Consider the following 16,271-nt stretch of genomic DNA (forward strand, 5'->3'; position numbering starts at 1 on the left):
ACCAACACTTTCCCCTTTTACTTTTTTAGCCACTATATATTGAGCTTCTGCTTGGGTTTACTATAACTATGCACAGTATCATGTCCCAGCAGTTGATTTGGGGAGTACAGAAGTATCATTAGGGACAAGGTCCAGAAAAATCACTAATTGCTGTGTCCAATTTTGTTGCACATTCACAGTTCACAGTTGCTGAGGACAACATAGAAATGGAGAATCTGGGAGTTTGATTATAGAATTTTTATAAAGTGACTTTTGCAATTGTTTTGTATGAAACAGAAGAATATAGCATGATATGGTATATTTATCAATTGTACAATATAGATACATGACTATAACTTGTCTACACTAAATTATACTAGACACTGTAGTAGACAGAGGCTGGAGAGGTCATGCTTTTAAGTTTTATGTAGCATACAATACAAACAAGGCAAGGTAAGTGTGTACTAGTGTAAAGGGAAGCTGTTAAGGGCAAGATTGTATACACTCAAACCAGTTTAATGTATGTATTATTTCTGTCTATGTTTCAGCAGTACATGACTGGCAGAGACATTACCAGTATAGATATAAATCTAATTGATAACTGATAATAGCCATAGTGCTCAATGATGACTGTCGCCTTGTACAGTCTATTGTGATCCTATGTGCCGGGAAATTACCTTACTTACCCAGCAATACGACTTAACACAGGTGCCTTAATCCTGTTCTACCAAAGGTATCACACAGCTTGAAAATCAATAAAGAATATATTGTAGTAATATTCAGTGTTGGGATTCCACATCAGGTACTATGGCTATTATCAATAACCTTGCAATGCTAGAGAGCATAGGCGCCTAGATCTTGTCCTGCCAAAGGAATTGAGGAGCCACAATCGATGAACAAGAAAGCCATAGTGGCACGCAGTGCTGGTGCGGCGAAAGGAGTACAAGAGCGTTGCTACGATAGATGTTATAATCTATATTTTGCGGAGTTCAGATATTTAAAATATACATCCAGTGCTGTGGAGAGTGCGCAGATGCACAGGTTGTAACCGCCGGCGAATATGAAAGATTGATATTTCACATCTTGAGGTAGTAGGAGCACAATATTCTTGCATACCTTTTGATGTGAAGATGAGCCTGACGTTGCTGAGAGACTAGGCGCGAGCACCACCACATGCATGGAAGATTAATAACAAATTTCAGAGTTTAGCGGTAGCGCTTGTACTAGTTTCACCGACCAGAATGAAATGAAGACGAAAATTTAAAAGCGCGTAACGCGTCAAACACTGGCTGTAGTACTAAGTAGTAGTGATGCACATATGATGATAGGCCAGCTGATCTGATGAAGTTCCACGACAACTTGGACAAGACGGACTGACTGGAAGGGAGTGCAAGCGATACATGGGAAGAATGTTCGAATCTCGTCTCCATCGCGATTGAATGACAGTCCGGGAGATTCGGATATCATATGCACATAGCATAGGCGAGCAAGAGTAAACGAAGAAAGTGGGGGAGATGGTAAACACAAGCTGGACGGACATGTGGATGAGTTGGCATTAGCAGCTGCATTGTCATAATGAAGAGGAAGAAAGGACGGATCTGGAAGTTAAGGGGTCTCGGAGGCCAGGATAGTTGACAGCTGAGGATAGAAATATTTGATTGCCACGTGGATGCCGAAACGCGGGTGTGATCCGGATTTGTCGATCTCAGGGTCCGGTCCTCCGTTCTTCTTTCCCTTTTGCTCTTCCCGGTTCAGTCGAGGGGCTGTCCTTTCCTTACACTCCGTCTACATAACAGGCCTCTCTCGCTCGCTCTCTCACTCACCAACGACTCCTCTTTCTTCCACACTTCCATCGTTCTTATCTCCCCAGTGTGTTCGTTTCTCTTGCTTTTCGTAACAATATTGAAAATACTCATGGATCTAACTACAGGGCAGGGCTACTACATGTCATGATAAACCGCTTCAACATATACGACAAACTCGGCGCACCACAGCCATTCGACCCAAATGCTTCCTTCACGACCTCTCCTTTCCTCTCTCCTTTCGCTCTCGCCGCAGTTCGCTTGACGTTTGCCTTTTACACACTCTTCACGCTGATCTTCGTTCTCGTGTGGGATGCCGTGAGACTGCACACGGCACATGCGTATGTCGTCTTTTGTCTTACACCGTCGATCACTTGGCTGTGCTAAGTTTAATATTTTCTTCTTCTTGGCCTGGCTTGGATAGGTTTTTCTCGTACTTTACAGAGCTGTCTTATATTGGACTGTGCTCGTATTTCTTTGCCTCTGGCGTTCAGACGCTCGTATACGCTTTGAGTCAGGGGAGATCATACCCATTAGAGAGATGGCCTAAGATATTACAATTTTTACACGTGCTGCTCTTTACGACAATTTCTACATTCCGTGAGTAATTATTGGTTGTCATACTTCTTGTGGCCTTTGCTGAGTGTCTCTCAGCTATCCTTGTAACAATTGTTTTCTGGGGTGCCCTTTTTCCGGGTAATCCATTCACCGATAAATTTGATGGTGAGTCACAAATCTTTCCCCCACAAACATCTATCTTTTCGTGTTCGAAGTATTGACACCATGATGATAGCATGGTCAAACGTGTCATTACACGCACTCAACACTGTTTTCTCCCTCTTCGAGATATTATTCACGCACGCCGGCCCGACTCCGTGGTTACATATCCCGTTTGTTGTTATTTTCCTTGGGTGTTATCTTGCAGTTGCATATATTACACACGCAACCCAGGGATTCTACAGTCAGTCCATCTCCTCTTCTTACTTCATGAACAAACACTTAATCCAAAATATCATCTTCCCTGACAAATTGTGATAATCACAATAATAACACTGATGCTGATTCTCGACTTAATATACATTACACAGCATATTCATTCTTAAACCCGGCGAAAGAAGGCAAGACGCTTGCGGGGTGGATAGTAGGCATCGCAGCAGCGGGGGTGATCATCTTCTGCATCACGCGTTCTATATGTGTACTACGAGAACGTCTCGTTCGCCGATCCAGCGTCTCACGATTCAGCGATGCAGGCGATACAGAACTTCCGAATGAAAGACTGGACGAATGGGAGACTGTCGAACTTGATAGGTCTACTCGGATGGGAGCGCGTGTGGAGAAAGGAGGAGTAAGAGGGAAGAAGAGTGTGGAGTCACATTTGCATTCTGGTGAGGGAGGAGATACTTCGTTCGAAACGGATGAGAAGGCCGGGATGCGTATGAATCTAGGAAGGAGGAGAAACGAACTCGTTTGAGATGGTGTCTCGATTTCGGACCGCACTTCGGGGTTTTAAATATGGAAATGTGTATAACTCTGAGACAGTAATGGACGTACAGATAGATGGATACCTTGTTCATCTTGTTCATCTTGTTCCGTTCTTATTGCTCCTCTTCTCTTCTCTGGAAGATCTACTTATTCGCCATTTTCGTCGATTCGATTCGATCCGCCGGCCTTGTTCATCATCACCATATTCATCGAATCATTCGGGCGCATGATCCACGGATTTATTATGATTCACTGTCTGCCATCAGGAAGTTTTTATCGGGTTGTAGTTGTAAATTTAGATTTCGTTTTGTTCGTTCATTAACTTGGACAGCCCGGTGCTGATTCAAATCACCATCTTTGTTCCTTCATTGCATTCCGTTCATTTCCCCATGCAATCACTCACTTTTCCCTTCATTATCCTCTTCTGCTCATTAGCAAGTACATATGTTCATTTACGTTCTCGCTGTGTCTGTGTTTCGGTTTCGATTGATTGCTTTGATTTGTTGATTGTTAGCTATTGATTGATATTGCAATATATTATTATCTTCTACTTTGTTTCATTGACCTTCTTTACCTCCTTTCTCTCGACTTTATTCTCTCCTTCAATGTTTGTCTCTCCTTGATAGAATGCTCGGAATTCATGCGCATCGTAATGATACAGAGGTTTCTCTGTCCTTATCACAATGTGGAGGGACGTTTCTATCTTTTTATCCTTTATTTGCATTTGCCCTCCCTTTGTTCTTTTTCTTTTGGAAGGAAGAAGGAATGCATTGTCTCATTAAATACAAACTATACTGTCTACCTATTGATCAATCGAGTTTCAGAAGAAATTGCGAATTGAACGACATGGGCAGCACCACAGAGTATTTTGATTGAATGTTTCCTGTAATACTGTCTTGAAGGAGCAATATACCCATAATGAAGTAGGAACTAGATTGTGGTTTGTGTGACTGAGAAGTATTGATGAGTATAAGTTTTTAGAATTGATAGGACAAGCTCACCTAATACAAAGCATTCTACTAAGTATGACCTGATCCTAACAAGATTGTACTTCTTTTCTTGTTTATATGTAGACAAGCCCAAGCAGTCCTTCCTTTGCTTCAGTTGCTGAATATATAGGTATTACAGTCTGTGCAGGGGGTAATACCTCACCAATGTCCTGCATGTATATATTTAAATTCCAGCATCTAGCACAAAAAGTGTAGTTATTGTAGAGTTTCCAGAAATCTACATTTGCTATTTAATTTGGTACATACAGAAACATCATTTAAAAGAATACTGCGATCAAAATCCCATGTTCTCCAACTCAATATCGTGCTCAACAACAGCGATCTTCTGTGCCTGTCCAGTAAAACTTGAAGCAGCTTTTCGCGTTTCTTCTGAACTGTGTCCCCATCAGTATTTCCGTATGTTCAAAAACAATCTCTGAGACATGATGCTACCCATAGCTATGGCGAAGCCAACTGGAATTTCAAGATAAAGTGGCTAGGGTATAAAATAAGGGTTAATTATTAATTCAGTCATAGCAATAGTAGACTGACGCCTCCTATGACCTATACTAGCTGGTTAGATAAGTAAAATGAGAACGTACTATGAGTACGTTCAGTGTCAGTATCCATAACGTGGCGAGTCAAAGAAGAATCAGACTTACGTGCAAAAATATAGTACTGAATCTTTGACCATCTCATTTACTGCCGACGCTTCCATGCCATGTCCTGTGAGATTCTGGAACCATTTTAATAAAGCAAGGCATAGTAATAGAAGTTCGTCGAGCAGCGAGTGGAATCCATGACGCTTTGTAGAGCTTTCCACCGTCTGTTGGAACACATATATGCATGTCAGAACCAGGTCCGAAACGAGTCCAGTTAACTGAATAAAGAATGTTAAATTACTAGATACTTGTACGGGTTTATACTCGAATATAATTACCAACCTTGTTCTTTGCGCATTGTATATGCACTTATACCTAGCATGCTGAGGGCAGTTGCGATGAGGCACGTTACTATGAGGGCCGAAATATGTTTGTTCTTGTTATATAAAGCACGAATGCACAAGACAAGAGGAACTATTTTTTTTAAATATTTGCAATGAATTGAGATAATAAGGGCTAGACGGGGAAAAAAAAACTCACCTTCTGCTAGGAAACTTATAACAACACCAGCTACCCAATGAAATCGTATCCACGATAGACCTATAATTTGAAACCATTAGAAAGAGTAGAAAGCATAGAAGGCCAGCTTACATCTAGAATGTAGATGAGAAAGGCATGGCTATTATTACTTGCAATGGTTTTATAGCTTTTATGCTAATAAGATATCTACAGCTGTATCATGGTAAAATAATTGACACAAAAGGGGATACAGGTTGTACGCACTTTGCTTGAAACATAAGGAAGAAATAGGACTAGGACCTGTCAGAGAATTGATTATTCTTATTTGGGGAGCGTTGTACCAATATTTATGAATCTGCAAAGCTAATTAAGTTGTATTATTTTCAGTTCTTTATATAATGAGCTCACAGTATGACGAACAGCGTCAAGTAGCGGACCTGTGCATAATAGATGAGTTGAATAAACAGGTAATATAGTAACTCCACATACCAAGAAATAGATAACCTTCCCAAGACCGAAGCGAGCTTTCTAATAAGTGCCACAAGTTGTTTATCCAAAGAACTGTTACAGAAATGCAAACATTATACGAAAGTCGTAGAGGTACAGTATCATCGATGAAGCTCAATATTCGAAAAATTATGGACTTTATCAGTACAAATTCAACGGAAATAATTTAGGTGTTGGCGCACCACTCATAAGCTTTGTAAGCTGAATGGCATATATGTTGAGCTCCAGAGTCCGTACTAGCCAACTCGACATTATAGTGAACACGTCTTGCCATACTGAGAGAGGAAGTGGGATTGTGCTGTATAGAACAGGGTATACCCTTGCTGTCGGATTTATACCCCATGTTCATTACTGCTAGTAATAATCCGATCATGATTGTACAGAAGAGATTTTGAAGATGCATCATTATAGAGATCATCAGATAGTACAGGGAACAGGAGGATTCAAGATATGTGCATACTTCATTCAGTTTATTCTCTACTTGATTTGCTATGAATATTGAAGATATCATAAAAGAGTTCATTTTTAGGTGAAATGCAGGAATTAAAACATCTGGGTTGGTGTTCAAGCATACCCTAAATCAGGCTGCAATAGCTTCATTAGATACAGAGAAAAAGATGCATTGGGTACTAAAATTGGCACGCAAGATTGTCCATGTTATCATGAGTCTAGTGCACAACTTTCCCTGAAAAATCATGATCATCTATTGTAAAAGGCAATAAAGAAGGCCTGGATACATTATGTACAGGTATATAACAGATAAGGGGAAGAAATCAGTGTTATTCACTGGAGAATCGGCTTGTGGCGTATCATAAGATAGGGGAGCACAAGCTTCGGGTAAGCAAATGCATCTGTTCAACAAGATGAACTTAAAGATAGATTACAAAGGCCCAGTTAGAACTGATCATTTCAAGCAAGGGAAGAACTTGATACCGGGAAGATGATGCAAAATAATTAGTACTTGTGAGAACATATAGCCTATAATGGATGTGGTTACTTCCGTTGCGTACAGCTTGTTCCCGACGTTCATGCTCTGGCAGCTGTTACGAGCAGGGATACGGATACGACAACATCTTTCTTCTGCTTTCTATCCACGTAGGCCACCCTTCTTGCGTGTCTTCCGCACAGTATCAAGAGGGCATTACAAGCCAATAGACGACCCCTGTATTTCCCACTTCAAGATGTCGCATACAATGTCCGTGACGTTCCTGGGCACGTCCAGTGGTGGCGGACCGTCGGATACGCGTTCGTGTTCGAGCCTTGCTTTGGATATATTGGGGAATGGGGACTTATGGTGTAAACTCTTTGCTTTGGCCATTTGGGTCTCTTGGAGACGCGGTATGCTTACAAGGATTCTGTGAATAGTGGTCGATTGCGCAGAAGGCACGACGCGCCAGTTTGCGATGCAGCCGTTTGGGCCACGGAGGCTGAAGACAAGTAGAATCACGAAGATTTTTATTACGCATTTACATTGTAAGTTCTATCCCTGTGTTTATCCACTTTTACTTGGTGCTGAATATCCTGCCAGTCGACCATTGCATGGGCGTCATAACTCTACTAGCCAACATTCTTCGCGGTTCTGCTGGCGCCTCGCAACCTCCACGTTCCAAACCAGTGAGCCCGCGCTCCAATTTTCCCTTGTTCATATCACATTCATTTTGACGAAGGTAACTTAATTTCACAGCCACTAGTGGAACTTTATGGTCCTGCAGGACTCCGCGTCTTCGTACGCAGTATACTCAAAATGACAATGACAGACTTGACAGAACGATATGCTGTTCATGAACTGTTAACACCTTCTGACAAACCGACGTCGTGTGAAACGGGTAACATGCATCCTGGAGAATCGATCGGCAGAAACATATTATCTGTATCGACTGGATTGTGGTTCGATTTGGCTGTATATGGCTCTGTTCATGTTGATGCAGCGCCTATTTTACATAGAGGTACATCACTCAAACAAATTTTCAGTATTCTTTCTTATAAATTTTATCTTCTCCCCTGAACATAGCTCCTTGCATTGGGTACGTATTCCGGGAAACGAACCATCTCGAACGCAAGATAGTCGTACTCGGTGATACGTGTGACCCCTCCGCAATCACAGACCTCGCGCAAAATGCTGCTTTGTTAGTCCACGAAGCAACAGACGCACATATCCCTGTTTCGATCGATCGAAGCTTTCGAGGAGACAAGAAGACACCTGCATTCGTTCGTCAGAAGATTGTGAGCAAGGGACATTCAACACCAGGCATGGCGGGGGCGTTTGCGAAAATGATTAATGCTGAGAGGCTGGTCTTGAACCATTTTAGTGGGAAGTAAGTCCCAACATAATGATATCTAATTGTACTAGTCATGAATAAGCTTAACATGTTTTGAAATAGATTCCCTGCGCCAAATCCTTACCGTCCCGACCCCCGAAGACGACTCGTCATGAATGAGATTGAACGCCAAGCGAATGAGGCATGGGGTGAAGAGAACAAGAAAGCGATTGCGTCATACGACTTTATGCGTGTGGATATACCGGGTGCGCCTGTCCAATCACGATTCCGCGAACCGAAGATGGAACCGTCGGAAGTGGAAAAGCCTCCGGTAGTAGAAAGGCCTTCGGTAGTGGTAAAGCCTTCAGAAATGGTAAAGCCAGCGGAAGTGGAAAAGCCCGCTGAAGAGAAGCCGAGTCAAGTGTCAACTCAAGCACCAGCCCAAACACCACGTCGAGCACCGCGCACTCCGCCTCCAACGATACAGAAGAATCAGACGAGGAACGTTTTGAAGAGGAGGAAGACTTGATGGTTGAATATCTGATTTTTATTTGTACGTTTATTTTCGTAATTTACAACTCATTTACATTTGCTGATCTTAAGCTATGGGTGTCTACATCGTAGGTGTCTAATTTATGTCCCGAGCATCAACTACCACCCCGTTGAAGTCTTCATAGAGCCTATCATCATTGTACTAGGCCTCTCTTACGAACACAGAATTATCCCGTCCTGCAAATACCCATCTCTCTCGCACTATGCAAAAGTGTCATGGATACCTGACTCGGAGGTGCTTGCAGTTCATGATGTCGACCGTTCGTCAACTTCGAGAGGAACGTGACTTTTGCTTCGATCTGAAATAATCGGGATTCGCGTGTAGCGAAGAGTTTTGTCGGGACGTAGATGGCGAAATGTTTGGCCCAGATGGGGACGGGGCGGGCTGGCAGTTCGACCCAGTCGGTCGTCTCGATTTCAGCGTCGTCGTCATCGTCATCTTCCATCTCGGTCTCTAGACCGCCTAGGACGGACTGAACAGACGGAACTGCACCGACTTGCGAGATATGGCGAGAATACGAAGAGGCAATTGATTCAATAGCAGCAACGTTTATCCCGCCGTCCCTATTTGGACAGCTTCCTTGCTTCCGTGGTGGTTCTTTGTAGTGAAGAACGAATTGCGGGTCGGCATTGTGTTCTACACCTCGAATTAGCGGTATCCGAGGAAGGTAGGAGCGGACAGAGATGGTGGCGTGGTGATAGTATGTTTCCCGTGTAAGGTCGAGGATCTCGAGGCGGGCTCTTATGGGGATGGTATCTCTGAGAAGTATCGCGTTAGATCTACTTGTGCAACGGGCAGAAAATGAATGGAATGAGAAGAAGATGAAGGCTTGCTCACCCGTCTTCGACATCCCAATACGTCGAATGAGACTCGAGAGGTGTGATGCGGAACGATACACGCGGAACGAGCATCCCGTTGATGCTCACATACGGCGAGTGTTGTACAACATTCTGTGGCTGAACTGGGAAAGTGGGAGGGAAAATACGCTCCACTGGAGGCGGAGAAGAATTGACATATGGCGCTAAAGGGATCGGTTCCGACCATGTATCATCACTTCTGATGATCTCAGGTGGAGGAACAAGGCGCTGCGTCGTCGTCGTCGTCGAAATGTGTGGCCATGCATTCACATTGCCAAAGCGCTCCGAAGGATTGAAGACTTGATATCCTCCATTGTACCCCTGCCCTTGTCTGGATGCGAGAGATGGTACTGGTGAAGACGGCACGGGAAATGGAGGGATCTCGAGTGGCTCGTCATCTGAATCTGAATCTGAATCACTGCTGGAATCCGAGTCTGAATCCGAGTCTGAGTTGGGTGAGATGTTGGCGTTTATGACGCGTAGAGGTGGACGCGGACGCGTTGTGGGAATAGGAGAAGTACGAGGAGAGGGAGCAGGAGGAGTCGAACACGAGGAACGTTCGCGTCCTTTCTCTTTCTCTGTGTCTTTCTCAACTCGGATGGATCGGTATGATGAATGCGAACGTAGCTTGCGGTTCGCTTTTGATTCGTCATTGACCGTGGAAATAGCTTCTGTTAGACTCTGGTTACGTCCGGGAGGCTCAGTTGACGAAGACAAAGTAGGCGACGACGTCACGGGAGACGACGATCGCGAGACACCACGACTAAACGCATCGGTGGCCTTATCCTTCTCTTTCTCCTCCGTCTCCGATTTAGCGCACGCGCCTCGCCAGAGTGCGTTGAGCGAATAACGCGGCTGGTATTTCTCGATGTCGAAGGGAATAGGGGAGGCGGAGGAGGCGGAGTGTTTGAAGGTGGAGGATTTACGGCTAGAGGACTGTACAGGCCTAATAGTCTCCGTCGAAGGGTGTCTTCTCCTGCTATGTGTATGGATACGTGCACGTGGGCTCGTGCTGTTGGTTTTAAGTTCGTTTGATGACATGGAAGAGGGAGACATCTACAGTCTGAGATACGGAGGATGTGTAGCAGGAAGCGGAAGCAGAAGAGGAAAACGGACATCTCGTAGAGACACACTTGTTATATAGACTGTCAGGAGTTTCGTGGTCGTGGCTTGATTGAATCTAATTATGTATCTTGGAGTGTTGTGGCCAGATCGCACGTGGCAGCAAAAAATTGCGTTGCAGTGGCCGCGCTTTGGCATTCGAGATCTGCATCGTCTAGGCTTGTGGCCCTCGGTTGTTCTTGTTCTTGTTTTTTCTGCTTTTCTTCCATCTATTTCCGGGTCGTTTTAACTTTAAATTCCGTTGTTACTGTCAAGGCATTTTTGCTGTTCATTAACATAAGATTGTCGCTGCGGATTCATCGGAAGCGTGGATCTCGGGACGGCCTCGCGTAGAAGATAAGCTGCCGTTATTTGTTTGCGGTATTATTAGCCGCTTTGAAAATGTTATGAAAGTAAAGTTGCCCCTAATTTTTATACACAACTATTCTACTAGCGATACATGTACGTACGACAGTTCAGACAAGCTAGACAACCCAAGAAATCAGATCACCAAGACATCAGCAACCTCTCAGCCGACGTGATGAAACGCGGCATTTTGCAACTGAAACTGAAACGAACTGTGCAAGCCAAACACTCAGTCAGACATGCCATTGTCACTCCGACATATTAACATAGCTCCTTAATTCCCACTAACTCCGATCCAGTCGATGTGGCGTCCCTTCCCAATCCATCTTCTGCGTTAAGATTCCGACGAGGATGAACTCGGGAACATAGATGTGAAAGCCCGCGTCTGCGAGCGGGTCTGTGATTGTGTGGTCGTCTGCTATCGAGAGGACGTGTCGTGTTTTTTCGTGGCCTTTTAAGATTCGGATTGTTGGGTTTGTAAGAACGATCTGATGAACAATCAACGAAAATGGGTTGAGTGAGACTTAGTATTAGAGCGAGCAGAGGGAATTTGGTCTCTTCTTACCTTCCCACCAGCAGACGAAATAACATTCTTGTATGTGATGAGTTTCTCGCTCTTATGCAAACCTTTTGTGAAATAGAACGTATGTCCCTCGAGTAACTTCTTGTCAGAAGACTGAGCTCGTCGCAAAGCGTCCTCAAGCTTGAACTTGTGTTTCTTTTCGCCTTCGGGGTCTTTGAGGAAGTACTTGTCCGTAGCTGCATTTGATAAAAGTGTAGAATGCATAGCGTTGATTTAGAAGCGTAATAGGCGATGGACGAGGATCATGATGGACTTACGAAGTATGCGTTTGGCTTTGACAGAGTCAGATGCCCATGCTTCGGTTACGATCGACCGGGCAGTTGCCATTGCACACAGGAACTTCTCGGTTCTCCCGATGGCATTTGCAAGAAGCAGATTACATTCGGTTGGTTTGGACGCTATCTTTACACCGAGTTGACGAAGACCCTAAATTCAGACTATCAGAAAGGCAAAATCAATGCAAGAAAAGCCCGTAACGTACCTTTAGGATGTGATCGTTCAATGTAACTTGCGTCGTCATCAAACAAATCTCGTCCAGTTCGTCACTAGTCAGCTCCATCTCAGACTCTCGCATTTCGACCTGTTCATCTCCTGATATTGAAGGAGACGCTTCCAGTTTCTTAGGCTTCTTCCCTGGAACCCCTTTCTTTCCGTTAATGTCATGATCATTACTCTTCCGCCTCTTCTTATCCCTCGAATCCGACTCTTCAACACCACTCTCATCTTGCACAGCGCTTGCTCGACGCTTCTTATCTTCACCCTCCCACGCTCCACGAACACGACCAGTGCGTTTCTCCTTCTCAAATTGGAGAATGTCCAAAGCGTTTTCGTGCAATTTGGCGTTCGCTTTCGATGCAGCCCGTCTTCGAGAAGGAGAACGTTGCAAAGCAGCTGGACTGATGATAGGATTTGGTTGCGAAGAACGCCGAATTGCGTCGTCTGGGAAGCGGCTTGACCTAGATGGTGACTCAGCGAGGGACTCAGGAGTTGATAACGGGCTCTCATTCTCCTGTTCTCTCGTACTTGTTCGACCCACCGGACGTCCACGCTTTGGTGATGTGTTGGCTGCAGCACCGTCTGCAGCTACAGTACCCATTGAATGCATTCGGCCCAGGGACGAGGCAGATTTCTGGGGAGAGGGAATCTCAACGAAGACGGCTCGGCCTGGAGTAGGGCCCAAAGATGATGCTTGTTTCCGTAAAGGCGTTCGTTGATTTTGAGGTGTCACGATAGGTGACTTCGAAGGGCCTGGGATAACTTCCTCTTCCTCTTCCTCTTCCTCTTCCTCTTCCTCTTCCTCTTCCTCTTCCTCTTCCTCTTCCTCTTCCTCTTCCTCTTCCTCTTCCTCTTCCTCTTCCTCTTCCTCTTCCTCTTCCTCTTCCTCTTCCTCTTCCTCTTCCGCCTCCTCTACCGTACGCGATTTTCGAGGTCTCCCACGCCCCCGCTTAGGTCGTTCAGCTGCTTTCCTTGGTGATTTAACTGGCAACTGGTACTCATCATTGGATGAGAATTCATGGTCATCAAGTAACTCTACAGCCGACTTCGCTTTACCTCGCACATTCATGGGGCGCGAAGTTGTTACAATAGTATCCTCAGGAGTAGATTCCCTCGCTGGCCGGTCTTTCTTCGATCTGCTCCCTCGACGCGGTGGCTCGTCGTCACTCTCGTCCTCTTCCTCGACAGCCTTCTGTCTCAAGCTCAATTTCGCCGGAGAGGATCCTGAGGCAGAGGCGTTCCGCGTAGGTCTACTAGATCTCCGCGGCACCTCTTCGTACTCGCTATCTTCCTCTCTGGCGCGGGATCGCATCGTCCTCTTCGTCGGGGAGACACGGGTTTGGTCTTCTTGTGGTTCAGAGTATGTATCGCTATCTCTTCTTCGTTTCGTTGGTCTCCCTCGTGCTCTGGGTGGCTGATACTCTTCCTCCTCCTCTTCCTCATGCTCCGTCCTCCTACCACTCTGTGGCCTCCTATCTATTACTACTACCGCCGAGAGCTTAGAAGGACTGTTTTGGCTGATTCGTTTGTCCTGTGCGCTTTGAACCCTCGCCGGAGAAACCTTTTGCTGTTTCGAGCTTTCACCAGCACGCTGGTTCATGTCCTTCTCGACTTCCACTCTGATCGGTTCAACAGGTACCGTCTCTCTTCTATCTCTCATCTCTTCACCAGCACGTTCGATCTCAACGAGGTCCTCCTCGGTCAGGGGCTGGATGCCCCGCTTACCAACTAGCGCACCGAAACTTACGCCAGGAGGGAAGGTGACGTATTTCTCTTGCGCAGGAGTGATAAGCATCCAGGAGGCAAAGCAGTCTTCAAGCCACGTATGGTTCACAACAGGGATGTTCCATTCGCGCGCCTTTGTTGTCTTCTCTCCCTTGATACTGAATGAATATAAGAAGAGATAGCTGTTATTAGTAAAACAAAGCTGGTTATTAGTGCATTGAACGTACAAAGCAGCGACAACTGCCGTGTTTGCAGCTGTCATCTGAGGTGTGAACTCGCCGCCCATAAGTTCAATGAGCTTCTTGAGGTATCGACGGGCGTCACCTTCATAGTTCGAAGCCGTTATTTTCTGCTTATCGAAACCTGGACAAGGTTCTGGTGGAGGTGGGAAATGGATCAGTTGATCCTGCGGAGGAGAGATGATGCCCGTTTTGTGAACATGGAAAAGCCAGGAAAGTGTCCCGATAAGCTTATTCGAACGGAAAGCCTTTGAAGCAAAGTTAATAAACACGACTAAAATTCATTTGAAAACTTACTTTGACAAACGCCAGGCCTACACGGCGCTGAGTAATGTAAACGTCTGCATCTTCGACGTCTGCAGGCTCATCACCGCTTGTATGGACTATCAAGCCTCCTGCGCGTTGCACAGACGCCTTGACAGATTCCAAACGACCTTCCTCAAGCTTCAACGTTGAGCTAAGCAGTATTCGCTTGCCTTGCCAGATATTAATCTCAGTTCTTGCAGCAGCAGCAATTTTGTCTGCAGGCTCGTCTTCGAGAGCGGCAGCCTTCATTAGTGCCTTGGCAGGTGATGCAAGTCGCGTTTTATTAAGTCCATATTCAGAACGCAGCACAGGAGGATCGGGCCAAGCGTAAGGTTCTTCAGGAAGTCGCGTGAGCAGCTTGAAACAATCGTCAAACCAATGTGGTAGGACGACTTTCACACGCGTTTTGTCAGCAAAATGCATTGCAGTGAGGTATTTATCTGAGCCTGGCCGGGCTGCGAGGACATGTGTACAGTCACGGGTGTATCCTTCGCGAAAAAGTCCACCGAGTGCGTTGACTCCTGCTGCTATGACTTCTTTGTCACATGCTTCAAGCTGTTGGAGAATCAGCATGTAGACAATACAACCAAAGATGAATTGATGCCTACATCAGCAACACACAGTATAACGCCGGAGAATATCATGATGGGGTCGGCCGAGAATAACCTTGGACTGTAATCTCATAAGTTAATAGTGGCTTGGACATTGTGCAATGACTCACTCCTGCAGTTTGCCATGGACAATGCTCCGATCAACCCATTCGTCCTTCAAAGAGTTGTTAGCTAGCAGGTCCGTGCCGTAGCATATTCCTTACTGTGACGATATCCGCCCCCTTCGGAACAGATTCTTGCCCATTAAAGTGGATTGTATTCGACACAACGTGCGACGCCTCCAGCAGCCTTACCATGGTCGCTCCATTGGCGTTGAGTAGTTTGGACAGTTCAGCCTGGCGCTGACCAGGTACAGTTGGAGAGACGGCATATCTGACATTGCTGAAGAGCATGCTATCTATTGAGAGGCATGGAATAGGAAGGATCGTTGCTGTGATTGAGAACCAAGTGTGTGCATTACATAGGCGGGACAGGGCGCGAGAGGTCACACACACAACCAATGCACATGACGTGACATTCGCGTTAATTGATCCGCCCTCCATGTCCTTATGAATACACAAAACTTCAGAGTGAATGAAGAGATGCAAAAAAAGAAGGCAGCTGTGCAGAAAAAATAATTAAACGTAAGCAGACAAAGTAGAGGGAAATAGTGAAAACACAAAAACATAGAATCAAAGAAGAAATTTAATATACACTGAAGGGGAGTCGAACCCCTGCCGCTTGCTTGGAAGGCAAGCATGATAACCGCTTCACCATCAGTGTAACAAACAGTAATTCCTAACCATTATATAATACCAATATATCTTGTCATGTAGAATTGTTCACTTTCCACTACTGTCTTCACTAGTATATTCCCCTCTCTGATAATGTATACTGTTAAATACAGTATGAAAGCTGAATCCATGGCAAGCTTGACCTGTATTAATTACTAATGTTTATTACTAAATATAAAACACTTAAAAATAATATATATTCTTATATAAAACTCTTATAGTTTAATATTAAATAAAGGTAATAACATTCATTTAACAATAATAGACACAAAATAACCTCTATATATAGCTCTGTCACAATTGTACTTACTATTATTAGACTTTGTATAAAGAAATAAATAGTTATAACTATATTATAAGTTTAATTTTAGTTAAAAGATTCTATCTATACTTATAACTTTTATACTAGATTACTTTTAGAACTATATAAAATAAGTAGTAACAAACTTAATACTTTACATTTATAATGTTAGAGTACCTTAATTAACTCATAAATCTTTATATATACTTACTTACTTATTCTG

General features: G+C 44.5%; 4 protein-coding genes and 1 non-coding gene across 5 annotated transcripts; 2 read left to right on the forward strand and 3 right to left on the reverse strand.

Annotated features, from left to right (window-relative positions):
* Window positions 1-1,735: 1,735 nt before the first annotated feature.
* FOMMEDRAFT_122500 (uncharacterized protein) lies at window positions 1,736-4,053 on the forward strand. Its single transcript, XM_007266171.1, has 6 exons — window positions 1,736-1,852; window positions 1,910-2,122; window positions 2,206-2,381; window positions 2,436-2,504; window positions 2,575-2,742; window positions 2,870-4,053. The coding sequence occupies exons 2-6, from the start codon at window positions 1,929-1,931 to the stop codon at window positions 3,250-3,252; spliced, it is 990 nt and encodes a 329-aa protein (XP_007266233.1). The 5' UTR covers window positions 1,736-1,852; window positions 1,910-1,928; the 3' UTR covers window positions 3,253-4,053.
* Window positions 4,054-4,547: 494 nt separating this feature from the next.
* FOMMEDRAFT_28277 (uncharacterized protein) lies at window positions 4,548-6,132 on the reverse strand (the record flags this gene model as incomplete). The annotated part of the gene is made up of 9 exons (XM_007266172.1): window positions 4,548-4,647; window positions 4,915-4,978; window positions 5,197-5,229; window positions 5,395-5,454; window positions 5,506-5,507; window positions 5,638-5,666; window positions 5,782-5,810; window positions 5,863-5,901; window positions 6,063-6,132. 9 exons carry the CDS (start codon window positions 6,130-6,132, stop codon window positions 4,548-4,550), a joined length of 426 nt encoding a protein of 141 aa, XP_007266234.1.
* An 815-nt stretch (window positions 6,133-6,947) lies between these two features.
* FOMMEDRAFT_107442 (uncharacterized protein) lies at window positions 6,948-10,822 on the forward strand. The gene is made up of 7 exons (XM_007266173.1): window positions 6,948-7,176; window positions 7,246-7,353; window positions 7,409-7,494; window positions 7,565-7,826; window positions 7,892-8,195; window positions 8,262-8,691; window positions 8,763-10,822. The coding sequence occupies exons 1-6, from the start codon at window positions 7,062-7,064 to the stop codon at window positions 8,665-8,667; spliced, it is 1,281 nt and encodes a 426-aa protein (XP_007266235.1). The 5' UTR covers window positions 6,948-7,061; the 3' UTR covers window positions 8,668-8,691; window positions 8,763-10,822.
* Window positions 10,823-11,299: 477 nt separating this feature from the next.
* On the reverse strand, window positions 11,300-15,366 carry FOMMEDRAFT_146479 (uncharacterized protein; the record flags this gene model as incomplete). Its single annotated transcript, XM_007266174.1, has 8 exons — window positions 11,300-11,503; window positions 11,581-11,774; window positions 11,856-12,024; window positions 12,080-13,976; window positions 14,046-14,305; window positions 14,355-14,967; window positions 15,085-15,128; window positions 15,178-15,366. 8 exons carry the CDS (start codon window positions 15,364-15,366, stop codon window positions 11,300-11,302), a joined length of 3,570 nt encoding a protein of 1,189 aa, XP_007266236.1.
* A 298-nt stretch (window positions 15,367-15,664) lies between these two features.
* On the reverse strand, window positions 15,665-15,736 carry FOMMEDRAFT_t31. Its single transcript has one exon. It is a non-coding gene; the product is annotated as a tRNA-Gly (tRNA).
* Window positions 15,737-16,271: the final 535 nt, after the last annotated feature.

This window comes from Fomitiporia mediterranea (assembly GCF_000271605.1).
Source record: "Fomitiporia mediterranea MF3/22 unplaced genomic scaffold FOMMEscaffold_5, whole genome shotgun sequence".
NCBI lineage: Eukaryota > Fungi > Basidiomycota > Agaricomycetes > Hymenochaetales > Hymenochaetaceae > Fomitiporia > Fomitiporia mediterranea.